General features: G+C 42.5%; 1 protein-coding gene across 2 annotated transcripts in view; it reads right to left on the bottom strand.

The window, feature by feature from the left end:
* Window positions 1-435: 435 nt before the first annotated feature.
* PKP2 (plakophilin 2) overlaps window positions 436-20,823 on the bottom strand; it is a 118,075-nt gene continuing 97,687 nt past the window's right edge. Inside the window, exons 13-16 of one of the 2 annotated variants that reach the window (XR_008373380.1) lie at window positions 17,023-20,029; window positions 15,671-15,822; window positions 1,723-1,850; window positions 436-1,196 (exon numbers count right to left, since the gene is read on the bottom strand). Coding sequence is in view for 1 of the 2 variants with exons in the window: in XM_053556933.1 (XP_053412908.1) it covers window positions 19,961-20,029 (69 nt within the window). In the remaining variant the exon portion in view is untranslated. Of the gene's footprint in view, window positions 1,197-1,722; window positions 1,851-15,670; window positions 15,823-15,881; window positions 20,030-20,823 lie in introns of those variants that run through there. The other variant, XM_053556933.1, reaches the window with a different exon arrangement.

Raw genomic sequence — 20,823 nt, 5'->3', positions numbered from 1 at the left:
AATTCTAAATCAGTTCATGTTTGACAAATGAATTTCTGGATTTATTTCTTCCTTGTCCTGGGCTAGGCACAAAGAGAGAAGTCCGAGGTAAGCCTTTTCTTCTAAATCCCACCCTGAGCCTATCAACTTTGCCTCATCTATCTGCAGTGGTTCTGACGTCAAATGAGTTTTTGCTTTAAGAAAGAAAGGTAATGTTTAGCTGGGCGTTGTGGCGGGCGCCTGTAGTCCCAGCTACTCGGGAGGCTGAGGCAAGAGAATCGCTTAAGCCCAGGAGTTGGAGGTTGCTGTGAGCTGGGTGAAGCCACGGCACTCTACCGAGGGCCATAAAGTGAGACTCTGTCTCTACAAAAAAAAAAAGAAAGAAAGAAAGGTAATGTTATGTTTTATAAACCAAAAAGCAAGAACAAATCATCTGAACCTGTTTGTTCAGATGAGCAATAAAGATTGCTTTGTTCCTCCAGGTGTGCTTCCTTGGACAAAAAGATACTCCTGTTAATGCCTCAGTTAAAGTTGACCTACTGAGCAGGGGCTATTGTTCAGCATTATCTCCAATCGAAAGCATTTAGGGTGTAAATGAAATCCTACTGGCAGGAGAAGATGGCATCAGGGTGGCTAGAGCTCTGAATCGAAAATCTACGAAGTGTAAAGAGTGATGGTGAATGCCACTGTTGGTGAAGACCACTGGTGCCCCAGCATTTGGGTTCGTGTAAATTTATGTGTACACATGTACACATACACACACGCACACAAACTCAAATGCCAGTGCACCAATGGGGGAACCATTGAGGGAAAGATTCCGGGCATTCTAAATGTCATCTCTCTTCATGAGACATAGCTCTGTTAGAACTGTGAGGGCTCTGAGGAGGACACAGCCCTTGCCCTGCGGCACATGTGCAGAAGCTCGCCTTGTTCCGAGAGCTAAACACGCCGCCTTGGTGGTATTCATCTCCACGTCAAATGCCACTTTAAGACAGAGCAGAGGAGGATGGATCCCGTGCTGGGACAGTGACTCAATCCTTCCCGTTGTTACTGCTCTGTGGATACCCCTTCTTTGAGAGTCTTCCCTCTGCTTGTCTTACTCAGGGTCTGAATTTTGCAGGGTCCTCGGCTTTAGGGTGGTGCCTGTGGCTCCGAGGAGTAGGGCACTGGCCCCATATACTGGAGGTGGTGGGTTCAAATCTGGCACTGGCTACAAACTAGAAAAAAAAAAGAAATAGGCTTTAGAGTAAGAGAAAGGTGGTCTTGAACCTCAGCTCCATTTCTGTCTGTCTGTGACTTTGAGCAAGTTACTTAGCTGCTTTGAGTTTCAGTTTTCTCATCTAAACTACTGTAACATTTGGGAGGCCAAGGAAGGAGGATCACTTAAAGGCAGGAGTTTGAGACCAGTCTGAGCAAGAGCCAGAACCTTGTCTCTACAAAAAAATGGAAAACGTAGCTGGGCTTGGTGGTGTGTGCCTGTAGTCCCAGCTACTCAGGAGGCTGAGCAGGGAGGATCACTTGGCCCCAGGAGATTGAGGCTGCAGTGAGCAACAATGAGGCCACTGACCTCTAGCTTGGGCAACAGAGTGAGACCCTGTCTCAAATGAATAAATACAATATGATGACAATAGTGTCTACTGCATGAGGTTGTTGACGGGATTGAAACAATCATGTGTATAACCCTTTTGGCAAAGGCCAGCACATTTTATGTACTTAATTATTATAGCTCCAACCTGTAGTCACCTTTGACCCCAGCTTCTTCTCTTCTCCAATCAGTGAGGACTTTGGTAGTTTTGCTGCCTTGTGTGTTCTGGAAGAGACAAAGGGGAAACATTCCTCTTTCTCCTTTTCTAGTATGACAGGCACACAACCTGAGGGAAAAAAGATAGATGTGTTCTTAAGTCCCCAGCTGGGATGTGGCTCAGGCAGCTCTATCACTGGAGACAGGGAGGGGCTCCTACCGGAGGTCTTCATCCTGCTCCCCTCGCAATGCTAGGAATGCTTTTACAAGGGCCCCGCTGGCTGTGAAAATGCGGACCTCCAGCACAGAGCTCAGTGGAGCTCACCACCCACTTCCCTGTATTATCTTTGCATTTCATAGCAGCGTAAGAGGAAGCAGATTAGAAACTGCTCTTTCATAATGAATATCTTTCCATTAAGAAGGCCAATAAACGTTGGTTAATGTACAGACCAGGAAAACTAGATAGAAGTAAATCAGACTGTTTTGTACAAAAGGCAATAAGGAAAACTAACAGGTATATTTGCTAACACCAAGCAAGGGGAACTTTCTTGTTCTACGCCCAAAAGAGATCCAAAATTATTTGTTACTGTTCTTTTGCTAAAGTCTTTCAAGACTAAATACCATTATATTTTTATTTTTCTAAAATAGGGTTTTGCTCTGTTGCTCAGGCAGGAGTGCCGTGGCATCATCATAACCATTTTAACCTCCAACTCCTGGGCTCAAGTGATCCTCCTGCCTCAGCCTCCCAAAGTGCCAGGTTTATAGATATGAGTCATCGCACCTGCCTAAAGACAATTATTAAGTTTGCCTTCAGCTTCTTATTACACTAAATGATTCTAGTTGTTTTTTTTTTTTTGAGACAGAACCTCAAGCTGTTGCCCTCAGTAGGGTACATGGTGTCACAGCGCACAGCAACCTCCAACTCCTGGGCTTAAGCGATTCTCTTGATTCAGCCTCCCAAGTAGCTGGGACTACAGGCGCCCACCTCAACATCCAGCTATTTTTTGATTGTAGTTGTCATTTGTTTGGCAGGCTCAGGCTGGATTCAAACCTGCCAGCTCTGGTGTATGCCGCTTGAACTATAGGCGCTGAGACAGAAGTTTTTTTGTTTGTTTTTTCTTTTTTTTAGAGACAGAGTTTCATTTTGTCACCCTCAGTAGAGTGCTGTGGTGTCACAGCTCACAGCAACCTCCAGCTCTTGGACTTAGCCAATTCTCCTGCCTCAGCCTCCCAAGTAGCTGGGACTACAGGCGCCCGCCACAATGCCCGGCTTTTTTTTGTTGCAGTTTGGCCGGGGCCGGGTTTGAACTCGCCACCCTTGGTATATAGGGTTGGCACCCTACTCACTGAGCCACAGGTGCCGCCCCAAGGTACATGCTTTCTTGAACACCAGATGAAATTTGGAGAGAATGTAAACAAATATCAGAATAAACAGAACAAGTAAACGGAAACATACATGTAATCCTGTTGGACTTTGTTTCAAAGAACACGTCTAGGGAAAAAAGCTTGGCATTTGAAGTCTGGAAGCTGGTTTGAATTCTGGCCCTGCCCTTTGCTATGTGGCCTTGGACAACTTAACCCTCAGGAGCCTCTGACTGTGGGTGGAAATTTAGTGAGAGTTTCCCAGCAGGGATGATGCGGTGTACACCCCACAGATGAGCGTTACTGCTGCGACCTTTGGGGTATTGCTTCCAATATATAACTAAGGTTGCTGCTTTCTCCAGAAGGAGCAAACCCCTGGAATAAGCTACGCTCACCATGAACCATCTGAGTAGGAGGGCTGTGTTTTGAGGGTGTTAGGATAGGTGGGCACCTAGGAATGAGCTTGAGATGAAGACATCTGTTGAAAATCAGACTTTGGCGTTGATGAACACTTTGACCTAAGGCTTTTACAAGTATTTGCCTGAACTTCACTTTTGTGAGTGATGTTGCGCCACCTGGAACCGTCACCGTCAGTCCAAGCCCCTCTTTCAGGGTAAATTTGGGAGCAGGATTTTTCTGTTTTAATTTCTGTAGTGTTCTAGGACAAACAGCAAACTGATGGCTTAGCAACTTTCTCAGGCTGGTCCATCTGTGGTTTCTGTCTCTCTAGTTTCTTCAGGTAGAAATGAAAACAGTACTAGGCCCATTTTAAAGTTCCAATAGATGGTTTTCCTGGAAGTAGTTTTAGCACAAAAATTCTGCTTTATGGTGAGTGAATGATTTATAAATGAAATTTTTCTTTACTATTTAAGGTTATATAGAGACTGCCAGTTTTCAGGGAAGCATAGTCCCTATGAAGAGTAAGCCCCCCCCAGGGCCAGGATCACGTGTATCTTGTTCATCTATCTGAAGTGTCAAACCCTGTATCACAGCATAGACACCAAATAAGTATTTGTTGAATGAAGGAAGGAAGGAAGGGAATAAGACAGGCACAGTGGCTCACACCTCTAATCCTAGCACTCTGGGAGGCTGAGGTGAGTGAATTGCTAAGCTCAAGAGTTCAAGACCAGCCTGAGCCAGAGTGAGACCTCATCTCTACCAAAAATAGAAAAAGTAGCTGGGTGTTGTGGCCCAAACCTGTAGTCCCGGCTACTCAGGAGGCTGAGGCAGGAGGGTGGCTTGAACCTAGCAGTTTGAGGTTGCTGTGAGCTAGGCTGATGCCATGGCACTCTAGCCTGGGCAACAGAGTGAGACTCTGTCTCTCAAAAAAAATAAAAAATAAAAAAAGAAGGAGCAGAATAGGATTGAAAAGGTCTAGGAATGTCCAAAGGTGGAAGCATCTGAACATAATGTAAGGGAAAGCTGATAAAGTATTTTGGAAGAACTGTGGCTCCTTTATGTTTACATTGATGTAGTAACAGTCATACTATCCTGCCAAGTGTTGCTTAGTGACATTTTAATTTTATTTATTTATTTTTTGAGATAGAGTCTCTATAGCCCTGTGTAGAGTGCTGTGGCATCACAGCTCACAGCAACCTCCAACTCTTGGGAGTAAGTGATTCTCTTGCCTCAGCCTCCCGAGTAGCTGGGACTACAGGCACTCGCCACAACACATGACCATTTTTTGGTTGCAGTTGTCACTGTTGTTTAGCAGGTCCGGGCTGGGTTCGAAGCTGCCATCCTTGGTGCATGTGGTTGGCGCCCCACACACTGAGCTATGGGCGCCTCCCAGTGCCATTTTTAGAGACAGATTTCACTAAATGAATCCCTGAGCCAATGGAGTTCCTAGAAATCCTAATAGATACCTTAGAAATCTGAAGTTCGCACCTGAACGGACGTTGTTACTCAAAAAGATTGAAGGAAGGAAACAAAATGATGGTGAGGGTTTACATTTATAATGTGACATGTTATCAAAATTGCACGCAGAGACAGAAATCATCTGAGTCAGGAGATGAGATGATTTTTGTAGTCATTTCCATTTTCAGCCAAAATGGAAACTTTTCACCTCTCTCAAATTTCCCCCTTTGTTGCATCACTTAGGAGTCCCCCTTAGAGCTGGACTGCTTGTTGAACAGAATTGACTGAAGTGTGGTATTTTCTATTTAATGCAGAGCTTGGAAGTTACCACTTCATTCTCAAACAAGACTAAAAGATAAATGCTGGGGTCCTGCTCCAAGAGTTTTGTTCCTTTGACTTTTAACTTTTTATCTCTAAACACCAGCCCTTAAACACCAGCCTTGTCACAACAAACTCAAGTTGAATCATTCTCATTGGTGATATTTCTTTAAAAGGCATAACCTGGGCTTGTATGTTTTGTTTTCACTACATGTATAAAAGAATGCCTCACAGCCTGAAAAACAAAACTGAAAATTCCATCGTGGAGGTTTGTGTTCTAAAGGTTAAAACATCTTGGTTAGTATAAGAGGACTGGTGAAAAACATCCCGGCGGGCTGGGGAGCCTCTTCACCACATGCAATTTTTTAATTACTTATTTATTTATTAAATCATAACTGTGTGCATTAATGCAATCATGGGGTACAATGTGCTGGTTTTATATACAATTTGAAATATTTTCATCGAACTGGTTAACATAGCCTTCATGGCATTTTCTTAGTTATTGTGTTAAGACATTTATATTCTGCATTTAGTAAGTTTCACCTGTACCCTTCTAAGATGCACGGTAGGTGTGGTCCCACCCATTACCGTCCCTCCACCCATCCTTCCCCTCCCCTCCTCTCCCCTGCCTCTTTCCCCATATTCTTGTGTTACAATTGGGTTATAGTTTTCATATGAAATCTATAAATTAGCTTCATAGTAGGGCTGAGAACATTGGATACTTTTTCTTCCGTTCTTTTCTTTTTTTTTTTTTCAGTTTTTGCAGTTTTTGGCCGGGGCTGGGTTTGAACCCACCATCTCTGGCATATGGGACTGGCACCTCACTCCTTTGAGCCACAGGCACCGCCCTCTTCCGTTCTCGAGATACTTTGCTAAGAAGAATATGTTCCAGCTCCATCCATGTGAACATTAAAGAGGTAAAGTCTCCATCTTTCTTTAAGGCTGCATAATATTCCATGGTGTACATGTACCACAATTTATTAATCCATTCGTGGGTCAATGGGCACTTGGGCTTCTTCCATGACTTAGCGATTATGAATTGGGCTGCAATAAACATTCTGGTAAAAATATCTTTGTTATAATGTGATTTTTGGTCTTCTGGATATATACCTAGTAGAGGAATTACAGGATCGAATGGCAGGTCTATTTTTAGATCTCTAAGTATTCTCCAAACATCTTTCCAAAAGGACTGTAATAGTGTGCATTCCCACCAGCAGTGTAGAAGTGTTTCCTTTTCTCCACATCCAACGCCAACATCTCTGGTTTTGGGATTTTGTGATACCACGTGCAATTTTTATAATAATATGTCACATTATAATGATGTCTGTTTTCAGTCATAACTATCCAGCTGGCATTTTTTTCCCTCAACTAACCCAAAATATTTCTATTATTTTTCATGCTTATGTCATCACATCTGAATCTTATCAGGGGTCCAGGGCTGAACCTTTTTATTCTCATAGAACAGTCTGTGGATATGGGCTGCCCAGGAAGCAACTGTGAACTCAGGCTATGCCTCTTCTTAGACAAAGACTAGTCCCTGAGAGGGAGTCAGCTGACAGATGGTGTCTACTGACACTCCCAGGAGCCAGGATGTATGCATCACCCCTGGAATAGGGGGTCTTGGTGGCCACATGGCCTCTAGTAGGGATAAGGCTGGGGTGAGTGGTAGAGGTAGTGGGTCGGCCTCAACCTCGTAACTATATGAGATGATAGACATGTTATTTTGCTTCACTTTAGTAACCCTATTACTATTTATATATATTCCATAACATCATCTTGTATATTTGTTTGTTTATTTGCAGAAGCAATAGAGCAATAGTTTATTGATGGAGAGGAAGTAGAAGATAGGAAAAAAAGCTTCCAACACAATGGAAGGGGTCCCAAACGGGTCAACCTATATTGTATACCTTTTAAATATATACAATACAATTTTTTTAAATTAAAATTAAACTTTTTTTTTTGAGACAGAGCCTCAAGCCGTCACCCTAGGTAAAGTGCTGTGGCATCACAGCTCACAGCAACCTCAACTCCTGGACTCGCAATTCTCCTGCTTCTGCTTCCCAAGTAGCTGGGACTACAGGTGCCCGCCGCAACACCCAGCTATTTTTTGGTTGCAGCCGTCATTGTTGTTTGGCGGGCCCAGGCTGGATTCAAACCCGCCAGCTCAGGTGTATGTGGCTGGTGCCTTAGCTGCTGAGCCACAGGTGCCGAGCCGGTTTTAAACTTTTAAATCATGTCATATACTATGCATGAGAAATAGAACATTTTTAATACCTTGGAAGCCCCCACATGAATCTTCCCAACCATACCGTCCTCCACAGAGGTAACTGTTGACCTAAATTTGGTCTTAATCTCTTACTGGCTATTCCTTTTTAATTTTTAAATTATTATTTGTTTTTATTTTTAATTTTTTGAGACAAAGTCACAGTGTTGCCCTGGATAGAGTGCTGCAGCATGACAGCTCACAGCAACCTCACACTCTTGGACTCAAGGGATCCTCTTGTCTTAGCCTCTCAAGTAACTAGGACTATAGGTGCCTGCTGTAATGCCCTGCTAATTTTTTTGTTTTTAGTTCAGACAGGGTCTCAGTCATGCTCAGACTGGTTCCGAATTCCTGAGCTCAGGCAATCTAACTGCCTTGGCCTCCCAGAGTGGTAGGATTACAGGTGTGAGCTCCCTCACCCGGCCTATTATTTATTTTTAGAGAAAGGTCTGGTTCTGTGGTCCTGGCTGGAGTGCAGAGATGTCATCACAGCTCACAGCAACCTCAAACTTCTGGGCTCAAGTTATCCTCCTGCCTCGGCCTCCTGAGTGGCTAAATGATAGGCATGCCTCACTATGGGTGCATTTTTTAAATTTTTTTGTAAAGGCAGGGTCTTACTATGTTGCCTAGGCTGGTCTTGAACTCCGGGTGTCAAGCCATCCTCCTGTCATGACCTCCCCAAAGTGCTGAGATTACAGACATATCCACAGCACCTGGCCACTGGCTACTTTATATAGCTTTTTAAAGCCACATAAATACCTATTATTATTTATTTTTCAGGTTTGTTTTGTTTTTAAACTTTGAATAAATGAGATCATACCTACTCCATATTGTCTTTTTCTGCTTAACATAATCTAATTTACGTTATTTTCATGGATGTTCATAGTTGCAGCTTACTGTTTTTTACTGTGTATTATTCAGGGGTATGATAATTTATTATGTAATGTCATTGATTTGTTTTATACTTTTGGTATAACTTGTTTAAGAAAGTTTGTATTTCGAGTGAAGTTTCTGGGGAGCTGCAGCACAGGCAGATTTGTCTGCATGCTCTGTCTTCCCAACCCTATGCACTACAGCCCTTGTTCCGCCTACATCCTCTTCCTCATCAAGAAGGGGTGCTCGACCATGTCTAGTAAGTAACAGATGGCTTAATAGAATATCACCTCCAAAAAGATAGCTTTAAAGTAAAAATAACAAAGAGCTGACGCTCTGGTCAAAGCTCCTTTGTCACTGCATTCATCTCACTGAAGATGGGGTTTTATGGTTTCTAAATCTACTTAAATTTTGCCTGATGTCAGCAGATTAGCATTAAACCCAAGAGAGATTAATGTTTACTTCCAATGTCCTCCCTTATTTTTGGTTCTGTTGCATTTTCTCCATAAGGTAACTTGTTACTGTCCCAAATGACACCCTCCCCCTACCATTAACAGACACTGAAATGTGTGTTTTTGGTGTCAGTTTAAAAGTCTCATTTCATTTTCAATATTCCTAGCCTGCTATAAGGGTTTACATGCTACCAGATATTTTAACAAATAGGTTTTGGAACATTAGTATAGCTCTTAGTTCTAAAGTCTCTAAGAGCTTGAATGTATCAGAGCCACTAAAAATTCCCTCCCGCCAAACCCTCGAATATCTTCTGCATCAGTAACTCAAAGAGTTCCTTTGACTTGCTTATAAAAATTATCCCAATGTGAAAATAGAAAGTTCATTTTGATGCCAGCACTTCTTTTCTTAAATCAGCTCCTACTGTTTTAATTTGATGTCTGTGAGGTGAATAAAATGCCCAGCAGACCTCAAGGCTTCAACAAAGCAGGTTCACTCCCCTTCTCCCCGTAGCTCTCTGAGTGTAGTCAGCAGGGAGCCAACACGGAAGGTGTACTCAAAGCAGGTGCCAACTATGACATGGAGGAGACTAAAGGATGCTAGCTTGACCTCATCTTTTCAGGGAATCATTGTTTAATATTTTCAGGGAATGCAACCAAGTGGTGAATAAAGTGAAAACCAAACCTCAAAAAAAAAAAAAAAAAAAAAAAGAGGTTTTCTATTTAACCAAAGTCTTAATCTCTAATCGTTGAATTTCAGGCACTGTGGCGTGCCAGATATAAATATCTTACCTAAACAGGGACTTTTTGAGGGAGGTCTTTTTGGGGAATACCACTTAGATTCCATTTACCCACAAAGGATGGTTGATTTTTGTCAGAACACAGTACATGAAAAGATTTTTTTTTTTTTTTAGATAGTCTTAAGTATGTCACCCTCGGTAGGGTACTATGGCATCATAGCTCACAGCAACCTCAAACGCTTGGGCTCAAGAGATTCTCTTGCCTCAGCCTCCCAAGTAGCTGGGACTATAGGTGCCCGCCACAACGCCTGGCTATGTTTTGGTTGTCATTGTCATTGTTGTTTGGCAGGCCCGGGCTGGGTTCCAACCTGTCAGGTCCGGTGTATGTGGCACCCTAGCCTTTGAGCTTCAGGTGCCAAGCCTAAAGATTCAACTTTTTGGCCAGGCATGGTGGCTCATGCCTGTAATCCCAGCACTTCAGGAGGCTGAGGAAGGAGGATTACTTTAGGCCAGAGGTTTGAGACCAGCCTGAGCAATACAGCAAGACCCTGTGTCTGTAAATAATTTTAAAAATTAGCCAGGCATGATGGTGCATCCTTACAGTCCCAGTTATTCAGGAGGCTGAGGCAGGAGGTTCACTTTAGCCCAGGAGTTTGAGGTTGCAGTGAGCTATGATGATGCCATTGCATTCTAGCCTGGGGGACAGAGTAAGACCTGTTTTTTTTTTTGGTTGCATTTTTGGCCAAGGCTGGGTTTGAACCCACTACCCTCAGTATATGGGACTGGCGCCCTACTCCCTGAGCCACAGGCGCTGCCCAAGACCTGTTTTTTTTTTTTTAAAAATTCCAACATTTTCTAACTGTGCTCTATAGTCTAATGGGATGATTTCTTAAGCCAAAGCAATGAATCAAAAGGATAAGCAAGAATCGGTAAATAACTGTGGAATATAGAAACAAGTGTTGAGTTTTATTGCTGAGATTATCAAAGGTGGGGTCTGATCCTGAACACACCTTTTCAAAATAATGAGTCATGGGCAGTGAGTCAAGAAATGTTGAACTTTAGCCTAAAACTCAAAGAATGGAGAGTTGGACTAATTGCTTGAGTTTTTGTATTGAACTAATGTTGTGAATACTTTTTCAGAAAAGATTAATTTGCCAAGCATAGTTTTGCTGGAAATAACCTTCCTCTAATCACCTTCCTGATGCAAAAGAAATTCCTACAAGAAACCACAGCCTTCAGTATGATTTCCTTAGCTAAAGACAGAACAAACCAATGGCTTTAATTTTCTTCTTGCCAAAAGAAACTGAAAGCCCCAGTAGGGGTTTGTTCAAAAATGATTTAAAAATATTTCAAACTGCTAAGTATTCTTGATCCAGGAAAGTTTCTTTGAAGTAGGATGTAAATTCTAGACCCGGAAGTTCCTTTCATTTTCCATGTGCTCAAAATCTATTAAGCTCTCAAGGACAATGGTTTTTTTCCTGAGAGGGAAAAAGTTTTTCTTTTTTCCTTTTTAAGGAAATCTTGTTCTCTAAATTTTACTTTTTTTTTTAGACTTTTAAAGTCAGGGCCAAAAGTCAGCCGTATCCACATGATGTTTTTAGTAAAATAATGGCTGATGAGATTGGTAATAAAGCATAAAAAGGATTAATCACAATGTGTGTGCTCACAGAATTCAATTAACTCTAATAAGACAGGAAGGAGATTAGCTGTAATCTCAGCTGGCATGTGTTTGGATAGCATGGAACTCACCCCAACCAAGTAAGATAATAACATGTAAGGAGTTGGGTAAAGGGACTGGGTAGCAGAAATAAGCATGTGCTTCAAAAGTCCTGTAACTCTAAGGATAATCTGCAGGAAAGGGCAGAGAGAGCTCATCTGTGGCTTAGGTAGAATCAAATGGAATCAGCACCCCGACCTCTTGTTCAGATCTGGAATCTAACTCGTAACCCGATCTGAGGCAGCTTTTTGGTCCTTGATTTCATACCAAATAGACTCAGCCACCCTGAGATTATAAATCTGCTTTCCTTAGCTATAAGTAATTTTGCAATCCTGCAAAGACTTAGATCTTGGAAACTATCATGGAAGTTAGGACAGAAAACAAAATAGTAATTTTAATACTTCTGTGTACACTTAGTATTTTTAAAATGTCATTATAATTTATCTACATTTGTTATTTAACACACTCAGTCCATTTAGGATAATCTGACATTACATACTTGTGATTTTAATTTGAAATGTTTTGTTTTTTTTTTTTTTTTTTTTTTTTGTACAGACAGAGTCTCACTTTATGGCCCTCGGGTAGAGTGCCGTGGCGTCACACGGCTCACAGCAACCTCCAACTCCTGGGCTTAAGCGATTCTCTTGCCTCAGCCTCCGGAGTAGCTGGGACTACAGGCGCCCGCCACAACGCCCGGCTATTTTTTGGTTGCAGTTTGGCCGGGGCTGGGTTTGAACCCACCACCCTCGGCATATGGGGCCGGCGCCCTACTCGCTGAGCCACAGGCGCCGCCTTGAAATGTTTTGTTAATATCATTCTTGTGATTCCTAAGAAAAAGGTATTTAGGTGTATCAAGGCCTTGAGAGAGGTTGAAATTTTGTAATTATAGTTTAAATACCTAACTGAATTTAATTAATTAAGGCATTAATTATTTGGAGTAAATTATTGTTAAACATATCACTACTTTTATTGAGTGTCTAGGTGCCATTTTGAATATACCATCTCATTTTATTTCTTCAACAGTTCTATGAAGCAATGAGATAAAATTGCTACTCAGAAAGTTACAGGGCAAGAGAAAAAGCCAGAATTCAAATCCATGTTCTTTCTACCGGGCCAAAACGTCTCCCCCAGATGTCTTGGTGAGAAATCTCAGACAACCTTGGGTACAGACCAATTTCCTTCCAAGATTATTCCGGCATTGAAGGCTCTATAATTACTTCTTCAAGGTGAAAAATGGGAGATGTCAAGGAGAGAACCTAAAAGAGGCACAGTAACTTCCAAAACTATTTTGTTTAACTGAGCATCACTTTTACTATCATGATTATTGGGTTAACTTTACTTTCTAGTTCTCCTGCCATTCTTTACCCACAAATTTTCATTTTTCTTTTTCTTTTTTTTTTGAGACAGAGTCTCAAGCTGTTGCCCTGGTAGACTGCCGTGGCATCGCAGCTCACAACCTCATGCTCTTGGGCTTAAGTAATTCTCTTGCCTCAGCCTTCCAAGGAGCTAGGATCACGGGCGCCCACCACAACGCCCGGCCATTTTTTTGGTTGTTGTCATTGTTGTTTGGCAGGCCCGGGCTGGACTCAAACCCGCTAGCTCTGGTGTATGTGGCTGGTGCCCTAGCCACTGAGCTACAGGTGCCAAGCCATACCCACAAATTTTCATGAACTTTGTCCTAAATGTAAATGCAACAACCAGAGTAGAAAAATCGCAGTAGATACTGTCCCTGCAATACTTAAAAGAACTGTTATCTTATAAGCCAGATGACATAAATTTGCTAAAAAATGTTGAGTTCTTTTTTGGAATGGTGGTTGACTACTTTGCAGCACTTTTTTCCTTAAAATGTTGACTTCACGTGTTTACCATCCACAAACCTCAGAGGAAGCAGACCCAGCCCTGGGTGAAATGTGATTGGTTTAAAAGGTTTTACTCTTTTCACCAGACACTGCTTAGGCGTGAACACATAATTCTGGGCAATAAGCAATTAAAGATGTCTGATGGCGGGTGGCGCCTGTGGCTCAGTTGGTAAGGCGTCGGCCCCATATACTGAGGGTGGCGGGTTCAAACCCGACCCCGGCTGAACTGCAACCAAAAAATAGCCAGGTGTTGTGGCGGGCGCCCATAGTCCCAGCAACTCAGGAGGCTGAGGCAAGAGAATCGCCTAAGCCCAGGAGTTGGAGGTTGCTGTGAGCTGTGTGAGGCCACGGCACTCTACCGAGGGCCATAAAGTGAGACTCTGTCTCTACAAAAAAAAAAAAAAAAAAAGATGTCTGATGGAATCTTCTACAAACCTTACTTATAAAAAAGGATGCAAGAAAGGACTGTTTACTCTTGTGGCTTTTGGACATGGTTCTGTGAGATGGGATGTGTGGAGTTGCTGCAACCATTCTAGTAACATGAAGAGAGCAACAAGGGAGCAAAGCCAAGGTGCGGAGAGCAGAAGTGAAAGAAGGAAACTGGATTCTTGATGTTATCAGTGAGCTGCAGAAATAACCAAGCCTGACCCTAAACTTGGCCTCCTTGTGACATGAAATAAAAACATTATTGCTTAAGCCATTTTGAACGTTTTTTGTTACTCAAATGCAAATGAAGCATCCCAAGCGATACATTAGGGGAGGAGAAATAGAATATGGGACAAAGAATTGGGTCACTTTAGGTATGAAAATTCTCACCACAAGAAATGGAAACGTGTTAGCTTACATGTTCACACATAATTCTTTTTTTTTTTTTGTAGAGACAGAGTCTCACTGTACCGCCCTCAGTAGAGTGCCGTGGCGTCACACGGCTCACAGCAACCTCTAACTCTTGGGCTTACGCGATTCTCTTGCCTCAGCCTCCCGAGTAGCTGGGACTACAGGCGCCCGCCACAACGCCCGGCTATTTTTTGGTTGCAGTTTGGCCGGGGCTGGGCTTGAACCCGCCACCCTCGGCATATGGGGCCGGCACCCTACTCACTGAACCACAGGCGCCGCCCCACACATAATTGTTAAATAAAGCTGTTGAGGCAATCCCACTAAAATAGATTACTTCTGTTTTTTATATTAACTACAAAAAATATCCAATTACAACAAAGTGTAACAGGAAAGTTTCTAAGATGGAAATTTTTGTCAAGGTGTTAAATATTTTAATACTCCCTGCTCTTATTACAGGTTGTCTATGGTGTTTTTGTTGCTTGTCATTAATTCTGATTTAACTCCTGGCTACAAATAAAGGTATCTGATTAATAATTCTCTGCTTCTCATTCGACCATTCCCCATTTTATGAGAGCGATCCAGAGCATGGATCTAGGGCTCCTTAACCCTCATCCTGTAACTGACGACTTTTCATTTCTCAGGCGAAGCAGAGGACACTGTGAACTGTGAGTGTCCAGCATAGTGCAGGAGTGTCACTCACACCTGTGGGCATTTATTCAGTTACAGCTCACCAGTCCTCAGCATCAAGCATAGCTGTTCACATGTGGACTGAAAGATACGATCAGAAACGGAAACCCCCATTCCCTCCCCACACCCAAGGATCAGCTGTTATTGGGAAGAACATTCCTTGTCAGATTTACTGTGGGGCAGCAGCTTACAGGTGCAATTCAGGCTTCTGAAAGATCAACTGCTTTTTGTTGTCAGATGTATTTATCTGATCAGCTGATTGTAGGAATGCCCATCGCTGCCTCAACCTGCTTTTCTGGGCTCATACCTACCGAGCTGCAGATTAGCAACACTCTGGGTTGGAGATGAAACAAAATGTTCAGTACTTCGTCCTCAATCTACTGAAATCATCAACCTTCAGATTTTACTAAGATTGCTCAGGACTAACCACAGGTGTGGTTTATCAGTAGCCAAGGCTTTAAGCCAGGGGTCTTCAAACTGCGGCCCACGGGCCACATGAGGCGATGTGATTGTATTTGTTTCCGTATTGTTTTTTTACTTCAAAATAAGATATGTGCAGTGTGCATAGGAATTTGTTCATAGTTGTTTTTTTTTTAAACTATAGTCCGGCCCTCCCAATAGTCCGAGGGACTATGAACTGGCCCCCTGTTTAAAAAGTTTGAGGACACCTGCTGTAGGCTGACAAACTAGGCTGTGAACTAGATGAACACCTCTTGTCCTCTTGCCTCTGGCTTAGATTCCCTTCGGTCAAAGTCTTTACAACAGAGGCATTGCTGCACTTCGGTCAAAGTCTTTACAACAGAGGCATCGCTGCAAGTCATCTTAGAAAAAAACAGCGCTGATTCAAAGAAAAGTTTGGCCGTGCAGCACACTCTGTCCCTCGTTGGTGATTTCACTCTGAGCAGCAGCACAGTCAAGACCCTTTTGTTCTGCGTGTATAACTCTGCCTTCCTCACAATTCTTCAAATATGGAATAGTTTTCACTTACCTACCTACCAGGGACTCCTGTTGTGAGGAATACACATTCAGAATCGCTGGCTTTGACCATATTTTCCCCACATTTCTACCTGGTCTTCTAAGGGATCGCTCTCTCTCTAACATGGTGGGCAGAGGAAGTTCTTTTATTTGACCCAGTCCTATCTGCAAAGAGAAATTCAAAAGATGAATTATAAAGGAAAAGCAAAAACCTCTCAAACCAGGGAGATCCAAATTAATTTACATAGCATTTATTGAGTACATACTGTCAGGCACTGTTATAAATGCTTTGTGGGTTTTTTTTGCAGTTTGTGGCCGGGGCTTGGGCTTAGAACCTGCCACCTCTGGCATATGGGGCCAGCGCCCTACTCCTTTGAGCCACAGGCGCCACCCAATGCTTTGTGTTTTTTAAAACCAGTTAATGCTCAAAACAACCCAATGAGATAACTACTACTACCACTCACATATTGTAGATAAGGAAAGCTGAGGCTCAGCAAGGACAAGAAACCTCCCCCAGCTAGTAAGTGAGAAGCTACAATTTGAGTTCCAGCCGGCTGGTGCTAGGATGAGCCCCCCTCACCGCAATGTCATACTGTACGCTTTATTCTCCAGAGCCAAGCCAGAGGTCCCCACAGCTCACCAGCATGGAGACATGAGTTGGAGTCCCTCACTCTGGGTTGGCAAGGGACCCCCCCCGTCCCCCCTGAGGAGCCAGACCATCCATGTTTATACTACTTCTCTGCATTTCCTAGCTATGTGACTTTGGCCATGTGCCTTAACTTCTCTCAAGTTTTTATCATGCATCGAAATTTTTTATAAAAGGAAGAAGAAAAGAAAAGGGGGGGGTACAGACTTTCTGAGGAGGCTGTGGGGAGTACTCATTATATGTCCCCTACTACAAAGTCAAGCCTGGTCTCATGATAGCCTCCACCTACTGACCTTGGTTCTGGCCTCTGTACTGGGTCAGAAGAAGTCTGTCACTTCAATACAGAGGGCTTTCAAATACGTCACGATGGATAACATCGCACCCTCTCTGGGGTAATGACTGCGGGATTCTTTCACTGAATCACCCAGCCCGTGGCTTTCCAGATATTCTCCCTTATGCCAGTGTGTGGCATTTTGATCTCTTCCCGAAATGTGATATCGCAAAGAGTTTTTCTTACAGTCCTTAAAACGCTAAAGTTTATTTTGTAAGTGATGAAACTGTCACCACAACTATAAACTATAAACAAAAAATTAAACTAAAAGCAGGTTTTTTTGGAAAAGTTTCTTTTTCTAGATCTATTTTCCTTCCCACAACAAATCCTTTAAGGTCATGTTGGGCGTTAGTTGAATGAATGATTGCGTAGTTTTCTTCGCTGTCACCTTAGTAAGAGCTGAGTCTTGATTCTTTAGGAGGAGTTGACCAGATGCCTTCTAAATGCCCTTCTAATCCTGAATTCTGGGACTTGAAACTCCTGCAATTTTGTTCTAAGTCCACCCATGTTGAAGTCTTCTTCCAGTGCAGTAAGTCCATTAGGAATTTTATTTAAGGGAAATCTCACTTATGACCATAGCATATATACATTCACACACACACACTTCTCATTTCTTGTTTTCTTGTAAGGAATCACTTCTTCAGAGGGTGATTAAATTGGTTTTAAAATGGTTAATCTGCTTCTTTTCCACTTGACATGTTAATCCCCTCTTTGTCTTATCAGATAACCCTTTGGTTGCCGTCTTTAGGTATAAACAAATATTTCCAGGGATGGAAATCTAGGGCAGCAACCTCTCATATTCCAGAAGACCATTAAGAATTCTTAAGACGGGCGGCACCTGTGGCTCAGTCGGTAGGGGGCCGGCCCCATATACCAAGGGTGGCGGGTTCAAACCCGGCCCCTGCTGAACTGCAACAACGACAACAAAAAGATATAGCCGGCGTTGTGGCGGGCCCCTGGAGTCCCAGCTACTCGGGAAGCTGAGGCAAGAGAATCGCTTAAGCCCAGGAGTTGGAGGTTGCTGTGAGCTGTGTGACGCCACGGCACTCTACCGAGGGCCATAAAGTGAGACTCTGTCTCTACAAAAAAAAAAAAACAAAAAACTTAAAAAAAGAATTCTTAAGATGACAGTGGCCCTTTGGAACCTTTCATGCAAATAAACAAAATGACCCAGCTTAGCCTGTTAGCTCCTTTGAGGGCAGAGGCACAGTCTGGGACATAGAGGGAAAAGATTTGTGTACAGACCTGTGATCAAAACTGCCTGTCCACACAAGGACCTTCCCCAGAGCTGCTCACAAATATTAGAGTTGTGAGGGGTTTGCAAACAGAGTGAAGAAAACAGGACACGGGGGTCACACAGAGTCTGTCTTTCCATGGTCACAGCCCCACTCAATATATTACATGTAACCAGACCTAACCATTTGTGTGTCTCTCCACTTTTACATGCCTTGGTCACTGGTATGTAAACGTGGAGAGGAAATGTTTCTCAGTAAACAAGTTAGGATGTTAGGGAAGAAACATAAGTAATTACAAGGTAATAAACCCTTAGTAATAGAAATTGAAGTTTACAAGGTCAAATTCTCAAATTTCATGTTGATCACACCACATATATCAAGACACACAAACAAATCAGATACACACAGATACCAGTGTAATCAACATGATGTCTGCCTCGTTTTGTGTTTAATATTATTGAAGGCTCGATTTATGCCTTAAAGAAGTTCTTGAATATACATGTATTCTCTGGTGGAATAAACACGTCAAATGCTTATCATCAGAACTCTGGGGGTGGGGGGGGAAGAGTATAAATTCTCTTCAGTATTTTAAAATTGGTATCTAAATTAATTTCATTTTGACCTAGGTTAGTAACCAAAGCTGTCTTCACTGAGCTTTTGAAACCGTGTTAAGTTCCAAATATAATAAAGGCTGAAATGTACATTCAAATTTTATTTTCTACACTTTTTTATTATACTTTTCTGACCAAAAGGAGCTGAAGAAGTTTTTCTTATCTTCCTTATCACAAACATCAGATTTTTTTAAAAAAAGCAAAATGTAACTACAGAATTGTAGTTGAGAAGACTAGTACTACGTGGAGGAGTTTTAATCATAGCCCTGTTAAAATAACATTTAACACGGAATCATTTCATCAGGTGACGGTGTCACCTATTAAACAGCGTTTTTCTCATTTCATTTCTGTATGGCCTGGATGCTTCTTACATCTTCCTTAAACGTGACACCTTCACTTTTCTTCTCTAGAGTTCCCTTGACTTAAAGTAATGGTGTGAGGAAGACTGCATGATATTTAGTGGCTCTGTGCTATTTTTTAAATGTTGGGCAACGTTGGCTGGTCACTGATGTAACATTAAAATAAGCTACAGTCTAAGTGTCCGGGGCTGGCCCAGAAGTCTAAGGGTTTGGTTCCTCTTGTAGCTAAAGATTCGAGTCCATTCTTCCGCTAGTCCAATGCAGGGGCTGAAAAAGCCTAGGAAAGAGATTATATTGCATTCCACCGCTTAGGAGACATTTGTGTTTGATGGTCTTTTTACAGGTAAAAAGTATTTCCTTGAGCAAAAATCCCATTTCCTCAGTGCTTACAGAAAATATTGAATTTTATATCCATAACAGCCTTTCTCTATGGAAAAGATTTTTTAATTTGCTATAATCACTTCCTCTTATTTCTTTTTCTTATAGTTATGCATGTCCAGTCGTCTAAATTTCTTAAGTTCATTTAAAATCAGAGAAAATTAAAAAACAAGGGGATTAAAAACAAGCGCAGAGTAAACAAACAATTTTGCCATTACACTTTCTCCTGGACAACTCTGCAATTATTTCTTGTCACTTCCACTGTGTTTCAGCACAGCAGAATGATACATTCGTGGCTCAATGGTGAAGCGACATGTGCTTGAGGGGTAAAACATGGAAACCAGAAAAGGAATACAAACGTAAATCAAACTTTTAAAATCCTAGTAATACAACAGCTTCTTTCCTCATTTATTCTATTAATGTCCATTCCACATGAATTCACATTTTGGTTTCGGGAGGCCACGTGCCATGAGCCCTGATAACAAAGACCATTTGTAGAGGATAAAATAGGGCCTGTTGCCAGTATCTACTGGTGGCAAACTTGCAAAAATCTTCTGGAAGACTAACAAAATTATGTTCTGATTATTTGTTTTCTGGATTCTGGAGATCACGGAAATAGAAAAGGATAGAAACAAGGCATGCTTTTTGAGGTTTCTTGGGCTGGGTAGTAGAAAAATAGGTGTTTTCCTCTGGGGCTTTTTGTAGCTGAGGCTGAGACTTCTGAGAATACTTTTTCATTTTCCTCAGTCTTTAAGAGAGTGGTAGGCTTTGGCAGTTTGGCTGTTGACAAAATCCGTCTTCTTAAACTGAGCCTTTGGAATAAGCAAACAGAAATGTGCAATGTAGTAGGATTCTCACCCAAGAAAACACAATTTTAACCTCAATCGTTAACGAAAAGGGGGTAATAACAACAGATACCACAGATATACAAAAGAGCATCACTAATTATTACAAAAAACTACACTCAGGGGGTGGCGCCTGTGGCTCAGTCAGTAAGGTGCCGGCCCCATATACCAAGGGTGGCGGGTTCAAACCCGGACCCGGCTGAACTGCAACCAAAAAATAGCTGGGCGTTGTGGTGGGCGCCTGTCGTCCTAGCTACTCGGGAGGCTGAGGCAAGAGAATCGCTTAAGCCCAGGAGTTGGAGGTTGCTGTGAGCTGTGTGACGCCACGGCACTCTACCGAGGGCCATAAAGTGAGACCCTGTCTCTACAAAAAAAAAACAAAAAACTACACTCGGAAATTTGAAAATGGGCTCGGTGCCTGTAGCATAGTGGTTATGGCACCAGCCACATATACGGAGCCTGGCAGGTTCGTACCTGGCCCTGGCCAGCTAAAAACAACAATGACAACTGCAACAAAAAATAGCCAGGCCTTGTGGCAGGCGCCTGTAGTCCCAGCTACTTGGGAGGCTGAGGCAAGAGAATCTCGTAAGCCCAAGAGTTTGAGGTTGCCATGTACTGTGAGGCCACAGCTCTCTACCAAGGGTGATAGACTGAGACTTGGTCTCAACAACAACAACAAAAAAAGAAATTTGAAAATGGGAAGGAAATGGACCAATATCTGCAAACACACCACCTCCCCAGACTTAATCCGAATGAATTAG

This window comes from Nycticebus coucang, chromosome 12 (genome assembly GCF_027406575.1).
Source record: "Nycticebus coucang isolate mNycCou1 chromosome 12, mNycCou1.pri, whole genome shotgun sequence".
NCBI classification, from domain to species: Eukaryota; Metazoa; Chordata; class Mammalia; order Primates; family Lorisidae; genus Nycticebus; species Nycticebus coucang.
Note: the sequence above shows the minus strand (reverse complement) of the source record. Positions and strands in the feature narration are given on the sequence as shown.